At 53.0% G+C, this 18,575-nt stretch overlaps 1 protein-coding gene across 2 annotated transcripts in view; it reads left to right on the plus strand.

Annotated features, from left to right (window-relative positions):
* The first annotated feature begins 328 nt into the window (after positions 1-328).
* JPH3 (junctophilin 3) overlaps positions 329-18,575 on the plus strand; it is an 86,041-nt gene continuing 67,794 nt past the window's right edge. For both annotated transcript variants that reach the window (XM_084905036.1, XM_084905037.1), the window contains exon 1: positions 329-1,320. In XM_084905036.1, coding sequence (XP_084761162.1) covers positions 939-1,320 — 382 coding nt within the window. In that variant the 5' untranslated portion in view covers positions 329-938. The remainder of the gene's footprint in view (positions 1,321-18,575) is intronic.

Genomic DNA, 18,575 nt, shown 5'->3' on the forward strand with positions numbered 1-18,575 from the left:
CCAGGCGGCCCCAGGCAAAGGGGGAGGAAGCCTAGCGGGCCGGAGCGCCGGGTGGGGGATGAGGGCGGGGCTCCATGGGTCCCTGCCGGCGCCCCTCGCCCTCTGCCACGCCCGGCAGCGCCCCTCCAAGGCCGCGGGCGCGCCGGGGACTGGGGGCCGGGGCGGGGGCGCGCGGGCGGGCGGGGCGCGGGGCGGGGGCGCGCGGGCGGGGTGCGGGCGCGCGCCGCGCCGGCCAGAGCGCGCAGGCCGGGCTCCCAGCGCACGCCGCCGCCGCCGCTGCCAGACCCGCCGCATTGCTGCTGCTGCTGCCGCCGCCGCCGCCGCCGCCGCCGCCGCCCCGGCCCGGCCCGGCCCGGCCCGCGGCCCCCAATATGGTGCAGCCGCCCGCGCCGCCGCCCGTGCCGCCGCCCGCGGGCCCCGCCGCCGCCGCCCTCGGGCGCCCGCAGAGCGGCAGCCGCAGGTGGAAGCCTGCGCCCCGAGCCTGAGCCTCCGTCCCCGCGCCGGCCTGCGCGGCCAGCCCCGCGGGCTCGCCTCGGAGGGGCCCTGGGAGCTGAGGTGGAGCCGTTTGCACCAGCGCTGCCGCTCCTGCCCCCTCCTTCTCCTCCCCTCCCCTCCCCTCCCCCTCCCTCCTCCCCTCCGGTCCTGTCTCCAGCGGGAGCGCGAGACGCTGGTCAGGCTCCGCGGCGCAGCTCGAAAATGAATAATCGCCCCCGATTGACTTAAAATTCCACCGAAGCCGGCGCCGCGGCCGCCCGCCCGCCGCTCGGGATCTGCTTGCTGTGTGTTTTTTGCTTTCTCCATTCTTCCTTTAAAAAAAAGAAAATAGCAAAACAAAACCAGCCAGCCAACCAAGAACCCGGTTTGTTGATCGCCTTTTTTTTTTTTTTTTTTTTTACCCCCCTCCACCGTTTGCGGGATTTGCAAACCGAATTACATGCATGTCCAGTGGGGGTAGGTTTAATTTTGACGATGGAGGGTCCTACTGTGGAGGCTGGGAGGACGGCAAGGCGCACGGCCATGGCGTCTGCACCGGCCCCAAGGGCCAGGGCGAATACACGGGCTCGTGGAGCCACGGCTTCGAGGTGCTGGGCGTCTACACCTGGCCCAGCGGCAACACGTACCAGGGCACCTGGGCGCAGGGCAAGCGCCACGGCATCGGCCTGGAGAGCAAGGGGAAGTGGGTGTACAAGGGCGAGTGGACGCACGGATTTAAGGGGCGCTACGGGGTGCGGGAGTGCACGGGCAACGGGGCCAAGTACGAAGGGACCTGGAGCAACGGGCTGCAGGACGGCTACGGCACCGAGACCTACTCGGATGGAGGTAGGTGCGCCGGGGCGGGCGGGCTGGGGTTGGGCGGAGGAGGAACCTTCTCTTGCTTCTTGTGTTTATCTCCGGGGAAGTTGAGCTTCTCCCTCCAGGGGGCCGTGGGCACCTGGGCATTTCTTGGGGTTCTCTGGAGGCCCAGTTGCCCTGGCTACAGGTTGCCCCACTGCTTGGTAAGGGGATAGCACGCCTGTGCCGGCGGAAGGGTGTTGGGGGGCTTTCCAGGAGCGGAGCCAGGCCCTGGAGTTGCGGAGTTGAGCAGAGTGTCTGTGCATCACCCAAGAGCAGGCCAGAAACCTGCGGAAAGGCCAGACTGGGCCTGCGGCCTCCTCTGGGACCCGCGGAGGCCGGCGGAGAGGGGCTGGGAGAGGGCCCTCTCCCCTGGTTGGCAGAGCCGCCTTGGTGAGGGCCTCCCGGAGTCAGGCCCCAGCTTTGCTTCTCGTTTTCCTGCGGTGCCCAAGGGCCTTCCTCAGACCCGATCACTCAAGCCAATGGAGACGGCGCTATTGGGAGAGCCATAGGCGGGGGACACGAACCCAAACCAGCACAACAAGGCAATAAACTTCTAGGTGGTTGGACCTGGGCTAGCACTGTCTGCTGAAAGGAGGGAGGGAGGGAGGCAGGCCCATCTGTTTAGCGAGAGCCCAGGAATCTCACCGTTCCTTGGCTGAATCATTTTCCCAGTGAGTCCAGGGACTGCTCTGTGCCTTCATCCTAAGATGCCACCACATTCAGGGCTGAGGCTGAGCTGGTGCAGGAAGCCAGGGAGCTGCCCACCCGCTGCCCACCTCTGCTCTAAATGATTTCTGTGCAGGGAGCCTTGGTGGCCTTGCAGCTACCCCCCGCCCCCCCCTTGCCCCCAGACACTCCGGTGTCCACTCCTTGGTGCATCTGAAAGGCAGGGAGCATTTACTGTTCCTGGAAGCCAGACCCCAAACCAGCCTGCTCTCCACAGGCAGCCCCCGCCCCCCGCCCCCCACCTCCTCCCCACTCGGGGAGCTTGTCTTCAGAAGTGGCAGGCAATTTTTCAGGCTCGGGCAAGGAGTGGGGCACAGCAGTGACTTGTGTGCTTCTGTGGGCATGGAGATCGTGAGTGTATGTGTGGTCTTCTCGCTGCCTCTCGCTGCCTCCCAGTCTCATGAAGCAAGCGCTCAACACCTGCTCCCCGGCCACATCCAGGGGTGACAGAGGGCTGGAGAGTAATTATTATTTTGGCTTATGCAACGGAGAGGCAGGGTTCATTATTCCTCAAAGGGGAGGAGGCGTGGGGGGCAGTTAATTATATAATGCTCCTGCCTGTCACAGCCGTGCCCAGCCCTGGTCCCAGGCGGCCTCTTCGGTGCTGCTGCTGTTGTTTTCACTGATCAGGTTGGAGAGTTCTCTGACCCTGAGGTGTGGGGGCCTGGCCAGCAGACAGACCTGCTGGGTTCCAGGTCCTGTGTGTGTGTGTGTGTGTGTGTGTGTGTGTGTTGTGTGTACGCACAGTGAGGCCCCGTAGCAGATGTGGGTGGTACAGCAGCCTAGCGCACCCAGCTGGGTACTTTGGGAGCCCAGGGGCAGTTGTCACCTGGAGCCAGGGCTACCAGGCTGCTCTGCAGATCCGTCCCTCTCAGATGTGCCTGAGCCAGGAGAATGGCTTCACGGTCCTCTGCAGGGGGCCTCAGGGGGAGGCATGTGGGGGAGAGGAATTAGGAACTCCCCAGGATATCTGGGGGTGAGGTCTAGCACCCAGTGTGCCCACCTTCCCTAGATATCTTTAGTGGCCTGTGGAATTCTGTCCTTTGTTCAACAAATACCTACTGAGTGCCTACATGGAGCAGGTGTGCTCTGGACTCTGGGAAAACAGCAGTGGATAAAGCAGACAGTGATGTTGCCCTCAGGGAGCTTCCACTTTAGAAGGAAGAGTGGTAATTCCATTGTGATTGCTGAGAGGGTCTGATTCTGTGGCTGGCCACCAGTGTAGGGTCTGACATGTGGATGTGAGAAACACTTCTTTTATTGGGTTTATGCCCTTGGTCTCTATCCCCCATCCAACCCGCTAAGCAGCATTCAGCTAAGCAGCATTCAGCTCCTCGAAGCCCTTCTCCGCTGCATCTTCTTGCTTGAGTATCACGTGATGGAAGGGGCTCATGACCATTTTACAGAGGAGGGTAGTAAGGCCCAGGAGCCAGGCCCTCAGCTTTTGGCGGCAGAGTTTGAGGGTTTGAACCCTGATCTGTCCTCATCCTACCACCTGTGTGCCAACAGAGGCAGCGTCCCAATGCAGGGCGCCAGGGCCAGCTGCTCCCGTGTGGTTTGTGATGTGGCGGCAGAAAATGGAATTGACCCTTCTGGTCTGGGATAACCAAGCCCAGAATCTGGGGCCATTTTGCTGGAACCTGGCCCCACTTCTCATTAGGAAGGAGGTGTGGAGACTGTGTACCTTTGAGCAGTCCATCAAGCGAGCAGAGCCAAAGTGGGGCGTCTTAACCCCACCATTTCAACAGTGGGTTTCTGTGCCTTCCCCCGTGGGTCCGCTGGTGGGCCGTGATGGGTCTCCCTTCTGACCCGGCAGAGCCGTTCATGAATTAATGCTCCCGTCCAACTTTCCCTGTGCCCAGAGGATGGGAATGTTGGGCAGGCATCAGCAGAGCTCCCAAACTCCAGCCCAGCTCCCAGTGCTGACTTGGGAGAACAGTGAACCTCATGAATAATGCACAGACGGCAAACGTATTCTACATTTAGCTGGAATTGGTATGGAATCCATTTCAACTGGAGACACTTCTGCCAACTCCTCCTCCTCCAGGTTCATCCTCCCCTGAGCGCACGGCAGGTGTTGCTCATTGAAGTGAGCTGAATGCTGGGTGGCTCCACGTAGATGTAGATAGCGAGGCTGGGGGTGTGGGGTGGCAGGAGAACACGCTGTGGAGCTTACAGCTGTGAGCCCCCAGCTGTCCTTTTGCTCTGTGACCTTGGGCAAGTCATTTCACTTCCCATGTCATGTTTTTTCCGTGTCTTCCCATGTTCAAAGGACTGATGACAATACCTGTAAATTAGGTGGGGATTAATTGAAGCGGTATACGCAGGTATACGAGCAAGTATTCATTATTATTTACCACTGTCTTATTATTATAGTTCCCATGCCATGAATGCCACATGTAATGGTTATTTTTAAGAACCAATAGCCAAACATGACACTGATGATATTGAAAAGGACAATACATAGCAATAGTTCACACTCACTATTGTGTGCAGGGAACACGTGAGTGTTTGGGTGAATGTAGCCCTTGATGTCCGTACCTCTCTGCGGCGTGGGAGGGTTTATTTGCAGGGGGGTTACCCCTCCAGGATTGTTCCTCCCAGGCCCCACATTGGGACGTGGAGGCTCAGAGAGGGCAGATGAGCATGGGGCCACACCCGGATTCACACTCAGGATGGCGCTACAAGAGCCTGGCTTTTGTGTGGAGCACCTCTCTCTAGACTACCTCCTTGTTCTCTCTTCCTTCACACCCATTCTTCTCCTCTGGGCGCAGCAGCCCAGAGCTGTAGGCAAGTGCACTTTCGCAGCCGCGTACACCTGGACCCCCACCTCCAGTCCCACCAGGCCCGTGGCCTCTTCTCCACTCGCTGGACCCCCGGCGCTAAGCTGCACAGGTAAATATGGCCTCCTGGGTGCCCGGTACCTAGGGTCCCCGGGACCAAAAGTTACCCCCCTGCAAATAAGCCCTCCCACAGCCTGAAAGATATGAGTCATCTCACACACCCGGCCTCTCCCCCTCATACACAGATTCCGTTCACCGGCCCAGATCCCTCCGCCCACACCAATCACACACGCCCACAGTCAAAAATTTGGATCTCCCGGCGCCTGCGCGCGCAGGCGCACCACGCACCTGTCACCCAGAGACGTTTTCCATCCTGTCCCCCAAAACACGGCCACGTGCACCCGCCCAGCTTTGTTCTCTGGCCAAGTATTCCACCCCCTGCGATTCCTGCTCCTGAGAAGCAGCCGTCCCAGAGGGAGAGCGCTGACCTAGAGGAGGGCTCAGATTACAGATGGAGCAGAATATGTCCTTTCCACTCTAAACATGCCTTTATGCAGCTCATGCCCATAGGAAGGGAGAAACCCCTTATCCGAACAAAATAAGCAACCTTTGGGCATATTTTTGGTACTTAGCCATAAATATGTGAAAGTAAATTTTTTGTTTTTTGTTTTTTTGGTTAGTCTTCACCCAAGGATATTTTCCCATTGGTTTTTAGAGAAAGTGGAAAGGAGAGGGAGAGACAGAAACATTGATGTGAGAGAAACACATTGATTGGTTGCCTCCTGCAGGCACCCCAAACAGGGCCAGAAAACCTGCAACCAAAGTATATGCCCCTGACCAGAATCCAGCCTGGGACCCTTCAGTCCTGGGACTGATGCTCTACTCTATCCAGTGTGCCACACTGGCCAGGGCAAAAGTAATTTTTTTTTTTTAATCCAAATGCCCAGGTTAGGAGGAAGTGGGCCATCAGAACTCCTTTTGGAAAAAAAAAAGAAATCCAGCACTCACTCAGCTATGGGAGATAAAAGCATCTCCTCAGAAATTCTCTTCCAGCCGCTATGGAGAGGGAGAAGGTGAAACAAGAAGGGAAAAAGCAAATAACTAGTTCTTTGTTGCCAATAATAGCTGAGAAAGAAGTGTTACTGAAGACTCCCTCACCCAGCACAGCCCTGGAGCGATGTGATGGGCTTTATATTAGGAAGCCAAGCGGGCTGGTGAGGAAGTGAGGATCAGCACCCTCCGAAAATAGCCGCTCCACCAAAGTCAGTGAGTAGCCTCCGGCTGCTGTTAAAGTTAATGCAGCTAACCTGACAGAAGGGGGCTGTGGGCCCGTCTGGCTGGAGAGGGAGACCCCGGGAAAACAAAGGGGGATCGTGGCTATGGAGGGAGAGCCAAGAACCTCTGCTGTTTTTCTACAGGACTCCTTTGTTTCCTTCATTTCCCTCAGGCCTCCACTACTCTAAGCATAACTAACTGCCAACTCTGAGATGGTAATTTTATATCTAAAACTCTATGTCCTTATATGACAAGGCGTTTAGAGTTGTGAGCACCATAAAAAAGGGTAATGCTTGTTTTCATTTTCCACAGTGGTCCTTCCCCTCTTGGATCAGCCACGCCCTGAATTTGTAGTTTTCTGGTTTGTGAGACAAGCCACATGGTAGATGAAGGTGAACGCTGTTTGGTTCTGGCGTTGCCACAAGCAGGCCCTGTGGTTTAGACCAAGGGGCTGGCTCTCTTGGGTCCACCTGTCTTCATTTAGGAGAGGGAGGCTCTTCAGCACCTTGGAGAGCTCCCCACACACACTGCTTTGCTCTAATTCTCCAGGCCTCCTCTCCCAGCCAAACCTCCTCTCCCGGCCAGGGACCGCCTGGCTCGGACCCCTCCTGCACACGTGGCTATCAGAAGTCAGCGTGCTCGCGTTCTGTCATGGAGTGGGTTCCTTACTCCAAGAAACACCACCACTGGGGGTGTTCGCCTATTTTTCACCCCAATCCTGTCAGTCTTTTCTAAAAAAGTTTTGTACCTTCCTGGTGTTTCCTGCTGCACTGCACTCTCCCAGCTGATGAAGGCGGGCTTGGGGCAGATTCTTTAGTAAGACTTGTAAGAGTCACTCCAAAGTCTGAGGTTGACTTCTGCCTCAGGTTGTATGTGCTGTTTCCATAGAGCGTGCAGGGCTTATAAGTGTATAACCAAAAGCAGGCAAAGGAGTGGTCTTGTCTGTAGCAACCAGGGAAAGCTCTTTTACCACTGTCCTCTTTAAATCGGCACCAATGGAGCAGGCACGTAGACCAACCCTGCCCAATCCAGTGGCCACTGGCCACGTGTGACTATTTGAATTTAAATTTTAATGAGTTAAAATGAAATGTATACATTTCAGTGCCTTGGTCACACCGGTCACATTTTAAGTGCTCAATAGCCACATGTGTATAGTGATGGTACGTATTGGACTGTGCGGAGGTAGAGCTTTTCCGTCATCATGGGAAGTCCTCTCGGACAGTGCTGGTGGCGCAAGTAAGCTTCCAGGGGCTAAAACAGTGCCAGCACCCAGTGGTCACTCAGTAAATATTTGTGGAATGCATGAACTGGGAAAGGCAGTAGTATTTGATAATTTCATTCACCGTCATCATTTCATATTTCCATCTCATTGCAAGAACTTAGAACTGGATATAGACCAGTAAAGGGGAAATTTAAAACTCTCTTTCAAGTATCACTGTTATAAGTCCTGATCAACTTAGCTTTGTTATTGGCTCTGCCATTGCTCATAAGTCTTTGCTAGTGTTTTACCTGAATACGTTGGACGGTGTTGAATACAGTGAACCATAAAGTGATAATGTTCTAATGCTGCAAAGCAGTCACCACCAGAAGTCATTCTGGAGCACTATTTAACGAGGAGCATTCATTTCAAAGGGCTAGCAAAGGTGAGCGGAGGAGGGGACCCCTGAGTTGAATCTGGAAAGGTGGGCAGGGCAGCTGTTGCTCCAATACTGAAGTTGCTGACTTTGAAGAAAGCTTGTCCTCTCTCAGCCTCAGTGTTCTCATCTCTATGATAGAATCATAACACTTTTCCCCTCTCAACATGTGCTACCTCTCACCTTCCCAGGAATGTCACAGGTTTTCATTGGGACCCGGGGAGGGTCCCCTGGTGCTTTTGGAGGTGCTCAAAAGTCAGCGGTCTGTTTGTGCTGCTGTAGGAACACAGGAGTTGGGCAGTGTGTTGTTGGCTTGCCTCTGTCTGTCACCAGGCCAGTACTTTCCAAACCTGTGTGTGTATCAGGATCGCCTAGAGGGCAGGTTCAACAGATTGCTGACCCCACCCCTGAATTTTTGGGCCTGAAGTCTCTTGCCCAGGAATTTACATTCCTTTACAAGTTTCAATTAATGCTGAACATGCTGGTCCGGGCCCCCACCAAGATGGTCCCCTGGGAGACAGTTACAAATGTTACAGTTACAGATTCTTCTGGGGGGGGGGGGGGGGGGCCCTAATGCAGATCTTCAGGGTTAGAATCCGAGTGTTTGGGAGATGTCCAGGAGGTTCAAGTGTGGGAAGCACTGCCCTAGCACACGAGCGCCAACCTTGGCTGGGCATGAAGTCATCTGAGCGCTCTGGGAGGGGCTGAAGCCGGGGCTGACTGAGGTGGCCTGCATGCAGCCTGGCATTGGGGTTCTTCTGTAAACTGTCCAGGCGGCTCTGCTGTGCAGCTCAGGCCGAGGGCCTCTCTTCCAAAGCATCCTCAGCTGCATATGAGAATCCCTGGGATGCATCTGGGGTTCCGTCCAACCCCACTCAGCCAGGATCTTGGAGGGTGGCACCAGCCTCCGTATGTGATAAGGACAGGCAGGGCCAAGAGTCGCTGCTCTAGACAGAGGTTCTCAAACTCTGGGTCATGTGGCTCATGAAACGAATGTGCTTCATTAAGCTGAAAGAGACTAGGAAGCTTCTAAGCACAACACCTCGAATGCAGTAGGAAGAGTACTCTTATGTCTCTGCCTCTGTCGCCATGTGGTCTTCTCCCCTGTGTCTGTGCCTTCTCTTCTTCCTTTCTTATCAGGACACCTGCCATTGGACTTAGGGCCCAGCCAAAACCTAGGTGATCTCAAGTTCTTTAACTTCACTGCATCTGTAAAGACGCTTTTCACAAATAAAGGTCCATCCAGGAATCTGAGGTTGGGACGTACATGTAGCTTGGGGCGGGGTGAGGGGGGGGCAGGTCACTCTTCTGCTCACTGCAGTGTCTCACAGACGTCACTTGACAGTGCTCCAAAGCACATAAGTAAAACCTAGAGTCACAGGGAAGCCACGGAGAGTCCTTTGAAAGAAAGATGCAGTTTTTAAATGTCTGCTTTGTTCCAGAACTATCTCTAGCACCCAGTGATGGAGCAGTTATTTCAGCCACAGCCTTGCTTTACTGATGGGGAACCTGAGAGGCCCAGAGAGGAGCCCAGTGTCTGAAGTGCAGGAGAGGCCGGGAAAGGTGACGCCACGGTCTTCTTAAACCTGGCCTTCGGTGGGCCTCCACCCAGCAGTTCATAAACTTGTGTGTTCTTCCAGGCCCTCCTGAGAGTGTGACGAAACTGTGGGTCCCTTCCCAGGACACACGCATGTCCTTGCACACAAGCCATGTTTGTGGACACGTATGGGGTTTACAGACTCCCTGGGACTTACCCAAGGGCCCCAGGATAAGAGCCCTCCAGTCTCCACAGATGCCTATATGTGCAGAGATGGGTCTCATTGAGCACAGGGTGTGGGAGATGGGAGGAGGGCGGAGCCGGCAGAACCCTCCATGTCTGTGGAATCAAAGCAAAGGCCAGGAGGGGGCAGCGGGAGATGCAGGAACTCAGCAATATGTGGTGGCCAGTTTGAATCACCAACCCCTGGCCTCAGGACAGGCTCCCCAGAAGAGAGCTCCGGAGTCGATAGCAGGATCACACATCTGGGCCGTCTGATGCAGGGGCTGCTAAGTACAGGCCTTGAGACACACCTGTGTCCCTCCCAGTCTGTCTGTGCCCCAGGGGAGAATCCTTAGGAAGGATGTGAGGCATTTCTGGGTATAGTGGGTGGTGGTCTGACTGCAGGGAGGCCCAGGAGGGCTTTTCAATGGGGAGAGTTTCAGGAACTAAGGGAGGCAGGAGCCCCTCCCAGGAAGATGGCGCCCTCATCTTATTTGGAGGCTGGTTGTAAAAGCAAAACCAAGGGGCCATGAGCTGGTACCCCACTGCCAGCTGAAGGACTGTCCAGCTAACTTTTGTACATAACCTTTCTGTGGGCCCGCCCCCGGCCATTTGCTTGTTCACTGTTCAGTTCAGAGGCCTAGCTGCTTGTGGGTAGTTTGGGGTGGTGGAGCAATAGTGGAGTTGCACTTTGGTGAGGATGGCGTGGGGTAATGGGTGGGTTTGCCAGGTGTAGGGCACCCCTCCTCTGGCCTCTGCAATGCTTCTGGGCCCTCCATTATTGCACGTGCTCCTGTGTACTGTAACTAGCGGCTTCTGTGACTAGAAGCTCCTAGAGGGCAGGGACTCGGACTGCAGGGCTGCCCACTGCAGGGTGGCTCACTGGAGCCCTGGCATGGCCACAGGACCTACAGCAGGGGAGGAGGGGAGCTCTGGAAGTCACAGTTGGACAATGAATGCTGCATGACATGTCAGTGTAGAGCTGGAGGGTATGTGGGGCGTGGGAGAAAGAGCATGAGGGAAGGAGAACAGCATGTGCAAAGGCTCAGAGGCCAAACAAGCTTGGCTTGTTTCAAGAACCAAAGGAAGAGGCTTGCGGCTGCAGCAGACTGAGGGGAGGGGTTGCGGGGGTGGGGTGGGGTCTGAGCTCAGAGATCTTCCCGGCCTCGGGAGGGACTGTGGATTTTGTCCAGATGTCAGAGAAAAGGCAGCACCACTATCTGGTGTTTGTGGTTTTGTAATTAACCTTTTTTTATTTTGAGATGATTGTAGATCTGCGTGCATTGTGAGAAATAATACAGAGAGATCCCCTGTATCTTCCACCAAGCTTCCCCTATTGTAGTCACCTCCTTGACAACCACTAATTTACTGTCTCTCTGGGTTTGCCTCTTCTGGATACTTTGTACAAATGGAATCATATTACATGTGATTTATTTCATTTAACGTAATGTTTTCAAGGTTTATCCACGTCACACGTATCAGAACACCATTCCTTTTTAAGACTGAATAATGCTCCATTGTGTGGATGGACCACACTTTATTGATGGACGTTCAGTTTGGGCCTACCTTTGGGCTCTTGTGACTAGTCTATTAGGAACATTCTTGTGCAAGTTTTCGTGTGGATGTATGTTTTCCGCTCTCTTGGGTAGATAGCTACAAATAGAACTGCTGGGTCACATGTTTCACTTTTTGAGGAGCTGTTTTCCAGGGCGGCAGCACCATTTTACATTCCTGTCAATGGCGTGTTCGAGGATTCTGATTACTCCACATCCTTCCCAACACCTATCATTGTGTCTTTTTAGTTATGGCCGTCGTGGTGGGTGTGGAATGGTATCTCATGGTGGTTTTCATTTGCATTTCCCTAATAGCTAATGATGTTAAGCATCTTTTCATCTGATTATTGGCCATTTGTATGTCTTTGGAGAAATGTTTGTTCGGATCCATGCCCACTTTAAAATTGGTTATTTGTATTTTTATTGTTGAGTTGTAAGGTTTTAAATATATACATACATATGTATATATATATGTGTGTGTGTGTGTGTGTGTGTATTTACTTATTAGATCCCACAGTGACTTAGACTCCAGCCTCTACTCCTGACTCTGCGTGCCGCCCTCCCCCCCCCCCTCACACACACAATGCCTATTTGCATGTGGTCTCCCCTAATGGATGGTGGATTCCCTGAAGTAAACTGTGTGGATGCCTTTCTCTTGCCCATAGAGTACCTCACATGATGCCAGGCACACAGTAGGTGCTCAGGAAGTGTCAACTTAATAGAACCTGGACCACTGCCCACTGGAAGGGAGGTCAGGTGACCCTGTCCTCGCTGCAGAGGCTTTGATGGGGGGCATGTATGGTCTCCTTTACCAGCTGGGAGAGAATAGCTGTGGTGTCTGCAGGGAAGTTGGGACCCACAGGGATATTCAATGAGCATCAACTGTGTGCCAGGCAATGAGCTGGCTCCAGGAATAGCAGTGAATAGATAGCCCCAGGGCACCGTGGGGGACACAGCTCCTGAGTTTTGATGCTGATGGGAAGGAGTGCTGGGCCAGGCTAACAGACTGGGCTGGCATCTAGGGTGTCTGAGAGAAGCCTCTGGAAGTGACTTTTCCATGGGGACCTGAGGCTGGGGCACCACAGATGCTCCAGGAGAAGCATGAGTAAGTGCCTGGGGGCAGAGGGAGCAAGGCCACCTGGGAGCCAGTGTGATTTTGGCTGCGCCAGAGCAGAAGGGGTCACATCTGGGGCCAGACCCTCCTGGGCAGTGGAGGCCGTGGCCTGACCCTTTGGGTCTACACAGAACCAACCTGACTGTTAGGAGAAACAAGACAGGAGATAAACACTGCGGGTGAAGGCCCCAGCCCACAGCCTGGCTGGGTATCTCCCTCAGTCCGGCATCCCACAGACAGAGTGGGGACTCGAGCTCCCTGCGTGGAGGCTGAGAGGCAGCATCCACAGTGCGGGGCCCAATTGGAGGAAGTGTGTGTGTGTGTGTGTGTGTGTGTGTGTGTGTGTCCTCAAGAGAATGTGGCAGAACTATAGCAGAGGTCAGGGTTTTCTCAGGTGGAGGCGGCTGGGTGACAATGACCATGAAGTGTGCACAAGCACAGTGTCCTATCCGCTGGAGACCTGAGCCGGAGGAGGAAAAGCGGCCATGTGCAAGCCAGAGAGGATGTTAGTAAAGAGGCAGTGGGAGGGGTTGAGGAGAGAGACACAGACAGAGACAGATGGAGGGAGAGAGCCAGATGGGAGGGAGGGAGGGACAGAGAGAGACAGGAGAGAGGGAGGAGAAAAGAGGAAGGGAAGGAGAGGTAAGGGGAGGGAAGAAGGGGATGCAGAGACAGGAAGATGGGTGCATGGTGAAGAGGGGGGGCGGGAGGGGAGAGGGAGGAGGGAAATGGAGAGGGAGCATGAATTGCTCCTGCTGCAGGGACAGGGCACAGATCATTATCCCTCGCAGCAGCCTCTGCAGCAGGGCGCCCTGTTGCACAGGAGGAGGCATTACCCTCGTGGCCACAGAGTCTCCAATACAGAGCAGGGGCCAGTGGGGGCAGAGCGCCCAGGCCCTTCCTGTGCCCCGCCCTGCCTCCGTTTCCAGTCCTGGGCCTGCCTCTCAGGACAGTGAAGAGCATTAACTAGAAACTGGGTCCCTGGCATGTGCGGGGTTTCTGGGCAAGCTGGGCAGGGGGTTGCCTGGGTGACTGTGAGCTTGTGGGAATCAGAGGGGTGGGCTGAGCACTGGCGTCAGACCCTTAGTGGTCTCCAGCTGACCATGGGCACCATGACCACCCAGGTGCTGAGGCTCTTGGAGGGCAGCAGAGCACAGACACAGGCCCTCCCTCCAGGGCCTGTCAGCCTGGGAGACCCAGTCTGCTGCCTGTGCAACCAGCACTGACAGGTGCCTGGAAGGAGTGCTCTGCCCCAGCCAGTGTGACTGGGATGGGGTCTGGCCAGGTCCCAGCCCCCAGTCCCTGACAGAGGAACTAGGTGCGATCAGAGGTAGGGGGACCCCAGAAAGGGTCAGGATCTCTATTCTGTTTATCAGAACCCACCTGTAGAGCCCTCAGTGTTCTCTCTGCTCTGGCCAGCAGCATCCTGGGGCATGAAGGCACAGTACTGGATGTCCCTTCCCTAAGCTTGGAGTGGCATTCTCAGGGCCACAGAGGTGGGCGTGGGCTGTGGGCGCTGTGTGTCCTTGGCCCTCTCCGCCCTTGGCTGGCCGCTCTGGTGTCCGGAAGCGTGGGCGTGAGATTCATCCCGAGCTCTCCGGCCCTGCTCCGGCCTAGACAGGCCTGGACGTAACGTTATCCTGGGCTGTTTGCAGTCATCCTCACAGGAGGTGCCATTTCTGTGGGTGGCACCACGGTGGTTTGCTGCCCAGCCACATCTCAGGGAGAGGTCAGGAAAAGCTTAATTTCTCTCCACATGGCCCCCCACTGTAACCACCCCAGGCTGGGGGCCCCTGTACCAACCCTGCCCTTGGGAGCATGCCCTGTGTGAAACTGATGCTATACCTCTATGTCCTGTGGGGAGCCCCGAGCCCAGCCTTCTCCTCTGCAGAGGCCACTGGGGTCCACTGGGAACATTCCAGGGGTTCTCTCTAGAGGTTTGGGGCACAGCTTGGAAATACAGCCCAGCTCTGGGGCTCATCGTCCGCTGAGCAACCTTTCTGAGAAATGCTCATCTGTGAGGGCCCCCCAAGGGGCCTGGGCAAGGAGGGGGTTGTGATTAAACAGAGGCTTTTGGCATTTACAGAAAGTTGAGGGTGGACAGGGCAGCTGTGATATCTGTTGGGGGCGGGCAGAGACCTGAGTACCCCTCTCCGAGGCCGAGGAAGGCTTGGGGTTGCTTCCTGGCTAGTCTGCCCTAGATGCCTGTGGCCTCACCCAGGCACGTTCCTGCCTCCGGTCTGTGTGAGTCTGAGGGCGTCTGAGGGAGCCTTCTCCCCGGAGTCCTCTGCCCTGCCACCTCTCCCCCTCTTTCTGTTTCCCCCACCAACCATTTCAGTGTATGAGCTGGGCATTCATTCACCAGGCCATTCTCCGGAGCTTCGTGTGGGAGTTCAGGTCCCCGCCCCCAGGAGGCACAGATCCTCTCCGAGCCTGGGTGTCTGAAGCTGGGAAAAGGAGGATAGTATCTCCATTGTGAGAACCTCCTCATAAAGGGAGCTTTCCTCCTGTTCCCCCTTGAAAATGTCTAATCTTGAAAAGATACGGTGAGCCCATAGTTCACGATGTCAGTGCCAAAGCCAAGACAGTGCCTAGAACAAAACTCAGCAGGACGCTGGCCCCCACCCATCTGCTGCGGCCCTGAGCTACAGCTTCCAACTCTTTCAGCGGCGTCTTCAGAGACTTATCTCCACGTTGCTGCATACGTGCTCTTACTGCTTTCTGGGTTCATTCTCACTTTTAGCCATCATCTATTGGCTTCCTACTATGGTAGATGTTGATTTTTTTAGTCTTTTAGAATACTCTTCCTCTTACCTTCCCTAACCATTCCAGTATTTTTTCACAATTTTTGGTTAACCATAGTCAATTTTTTCATTATTAAAAGACTAATGTAAGTATTTCTTATTATTGAGCCAAGGAATACACTCTGATTCTGTACACGTGTCATGTGCAACTTTAATTAGTAATTGCCTCATTTTTGCAATCGCAGAGCTTTCTTGAAATTACTGGTTGTTCCTTTCCAAATGCTCAGGAAGATACAATGCAGCTTGTCACATGAACAAACCCACCAGATTCTCTACAAATAATATATACATGCATGTACACCTACTTTTTATATGTTTGTACATTTTCATTTATTGCTTTCTAGAAGTCATATCTTTACATATAAAAGTCAAGCAACCTCGCCAAAACCGGTTTGGCTCAATGGATAGAGCGTTGGCTTGGGGACTGAAAGGTCCCAGGTTCGATTCTGGTCAAGGGCATGTACCTTGGTTGTGGGCACATCCCCAGTAGGGGGTGTGCAAGAGGCAGCTGATCGATGATTCTCATCGATGTTTCTAGCTCTCTATCTCTCTCCCTTCCTCTCTGTACAAAATCAATAAAATATATATATTTTTAAAAAGTCAAGCAACCAGAATGACCAGAATGACTGCACACTGCAGCCTCCAACTGGCCTGATGGGGTGGGCCTGGCCAGCTAACCTCCCATGGCCCTTCCCCCTGGCCAGCCAGCCCCGATTGCCCCAATTGGGCAAGCCAAACCCAATGCATGAATTTGTGCACTGGGCTCTAATACATACATATGGGGATCTGTACATATATGTAGCTCCATTTGCACTAACCCCCCTTCTTCCTGGAAATTTTCTGTGTTGGACCTTCCCTGTGTCTTCCTCCTTCTTGGTTTACTCCCTCATCTTCGGTGGAGTACATCCTGTAGTAACTTTCTGAGAAAGGATACATGGAAGATACAGTTTTGTGGCTTGATAACTTGATTGGTAAATTGATTGTGTGTAGAATTCTAGATTAATAATATTTTTGTTCAGAATTTGGTGGTGGGGATGGGGCAATTCCACCCACTTATTTCTAGGTTTTGGTGTTGCTGTTGAGAAGTCTCTTGCCGTTCTGATGCTTGGTCCTTGACGTGCAGTCTGTTTTTCTTTTTCTCCGGAAGCATTTGGGATCTTTGCTCATTGGAGTTCTGAAATTTCATAATGCCATGTCTCAGGATGAGTCATTTTCTTGCTCATGCCAGGTGACTGTGAGCCCCTTCAGCCTGGACACTCACATCCTGCAATTCTGGAGCACTTCCCTGTTTTGTACCTTTGGTGGTTTTCCTTCATTGATCTCTGGAACTCCTATTACAGTCAAACCTCGGTTCTTGAACATCTTGCACCTTGAACAATTTGGTTTTCAACCCTTTCACGCTGATACCTGTCTCTCAGGCAACAAAGGGGAGAATGTGCAAGTAGGAGTCAGTTTACCACTAAACCTCATGTTGTTAACATCTTGGGTAATTGTGCTGTGAATAGTTTTTGTTTTCTTTTTTACTTTTATTGCTGTTATTATTATTGAGTTTTCATTTTTACTATACATTTCATGTCCTTTTTGTTTTTAAATTGTTTGTAGATTAAGTAGTACATTAGACATGCATTGTATACAAGCAAGGTTAAAACAGGGAATCATTTGTGGGCCTGGAACAAATAAATTCAATTTACATTGTTTCTAATGGGAAAAAAAATGATTTGGTTTTCAAGCAGCCTTCCGGAACGAATTAAGTTCAAGAACCAAGGTTCCACTAGATTTGGGGCCTCTGGGTGACTCTGATCTCACTATTTCTTACTCCTTTGCTCACTTCTTTGTTCCAGTTTATTGAAAGATTTTGTTGAACTTAGCTTCCAACTCATTGATCAAAATTGTTATTTTAGCCATCATGGTTTTAATTTCCAGGAGCTTTCTCTTTCTCCCATGTTTCCTTTTTTACTGCATTTGATTCTCATTTTGTGGATGCAGTATTTGATTTGAAGGTATAATTGCTGGCTTCTCTGATGTCTTCTTCCACACTTTGCATTTTCCATGATTCGCACAAACCCTTTTCCCATTTATTTGTATGTTTTGGGTTTGTCTTCTCTGTTGGAGGCTTTCTCCAAATGTCTGATGCCCCTTGGCTGTTCATTGACTTAAGTAACGAACCAAAGAGCTGGAAGCTCTGCATGTGGAAGCCTTCGCTCCTGGCCCGGCTCAGTCTTCAGAGGACCCTTCTCTCGTGCCAGGTGTAGTAACGTCAGCCGAATTGGCCGGGGAAGCAGGCAGGGTCTCAGTTCAGAATGACTCACCTTTAATAGTCCTGTGTCTGGGCCATGCCTCCTCCTCTACCCCCCTCCTCTCTGCTGGTGTCCCCCCGGGCATGCTCTTCAGGTTCTATTTCTCCAGAAACTTTTCTCCTGTGTCCTAGAGGTGGGGAGAAGGCTCTCTTTTAAAATATATATGTTCTTGGCAACATGACTTTTCATTCTTTCTCTTAGTTTGTCCTCCTAACGTTTACTTTGTGCTTATATAGTATGTCACCTGACTAGAGGCCCAGAGTTCTGTAAGAGTTTCCAGGGCTGTCACAGCAGAAAATCACTCTGGGGTCTTAACTAACACCTGCTGTCTCACCGTTCTGGAGGCGGGGAGGCCAAAGCAAGGTGCTGACAGAGTTGGGCTCCGCTGCGGCCTCTCTCCTTGTCTCCTTGGCTTGCAGGTGGCTCCCCTCTCACTGCCTCTTCACATGGTTGTCCCTCTGTGCACGTGCCCCTGTGTCGCTTCCTCTTCTTAGAGGGACATCAGTCCTCTTGAAGCATGGCCCACCCTAATGGTCTCTCTCTTTCTCTCTTTTTCTTTTCTAAAAATCCTCATCCAAGGATATTTTTTTCCATTGTTTTTCAGAGAGAGTGGAAGGGAAGGAGGGGGAGAGATAAAGAGAATGATCCATGTGAGAGAGACACATTGATTGGTTGCCTCTTGCATGTGCCCCACAACCAGGAAGAGAGATAGAGAGTTAGAAACATCGATGAGAGAGAATCATCAATCAGCTGCCTCTTGCACACCCCCTACTGGGAATGTGCCCGCAACCAAGGTACATGCCCTTGACCAGAATCGAACCTGGGACCTTCCATTCCGCAGACCGATGCTCTACCACTGAGCCAAACCGGTTTTGGCTCCATTGGTTTTTAAAGAAAACGGAAATGACTAAGGCAGGGGAAGTGGGGGTGGCGAGGGGGAAGAGAGAGAAACATCGATGTGAGAGAGACACATTGATTGGTTGCCTCCCATAGGAGCCCCAACCACTACTGAGCCACACCAGCCAGGGCTTACCTGTTTTAAATACATTCAGAATGTTGTGCAGCCATCACCCATCCACTTCCAGAAAGCTTTTCATCTGGTAAAAATGAAACTCTGAGCCCATTAAATAATAATTCCCCATTGCCCTTCCCCCAGCCCCTGGCACCATCTTCCTACTCACTGTACTGATCTAAGTACCTCATGTAAGTGGAATCATACTGTAATTGTCTTTTTGTATCTGGCTTATTTTCTTAGTATAACGCTCTCACGATTGATTTGTGCTGCAGTGTGTGAC

Source organism: Pipistrellus hanaki (assembly GCF_964339955.1).
Source record: "Pipistrellus hanaki genome assembly, chromosome: 15".
NCBI lineage: Eukaryota > Metazoa > Chordata > Mammalia > Chiroptera > Vespertilionidae > Pipistrellus > Pipistrellus hanaki.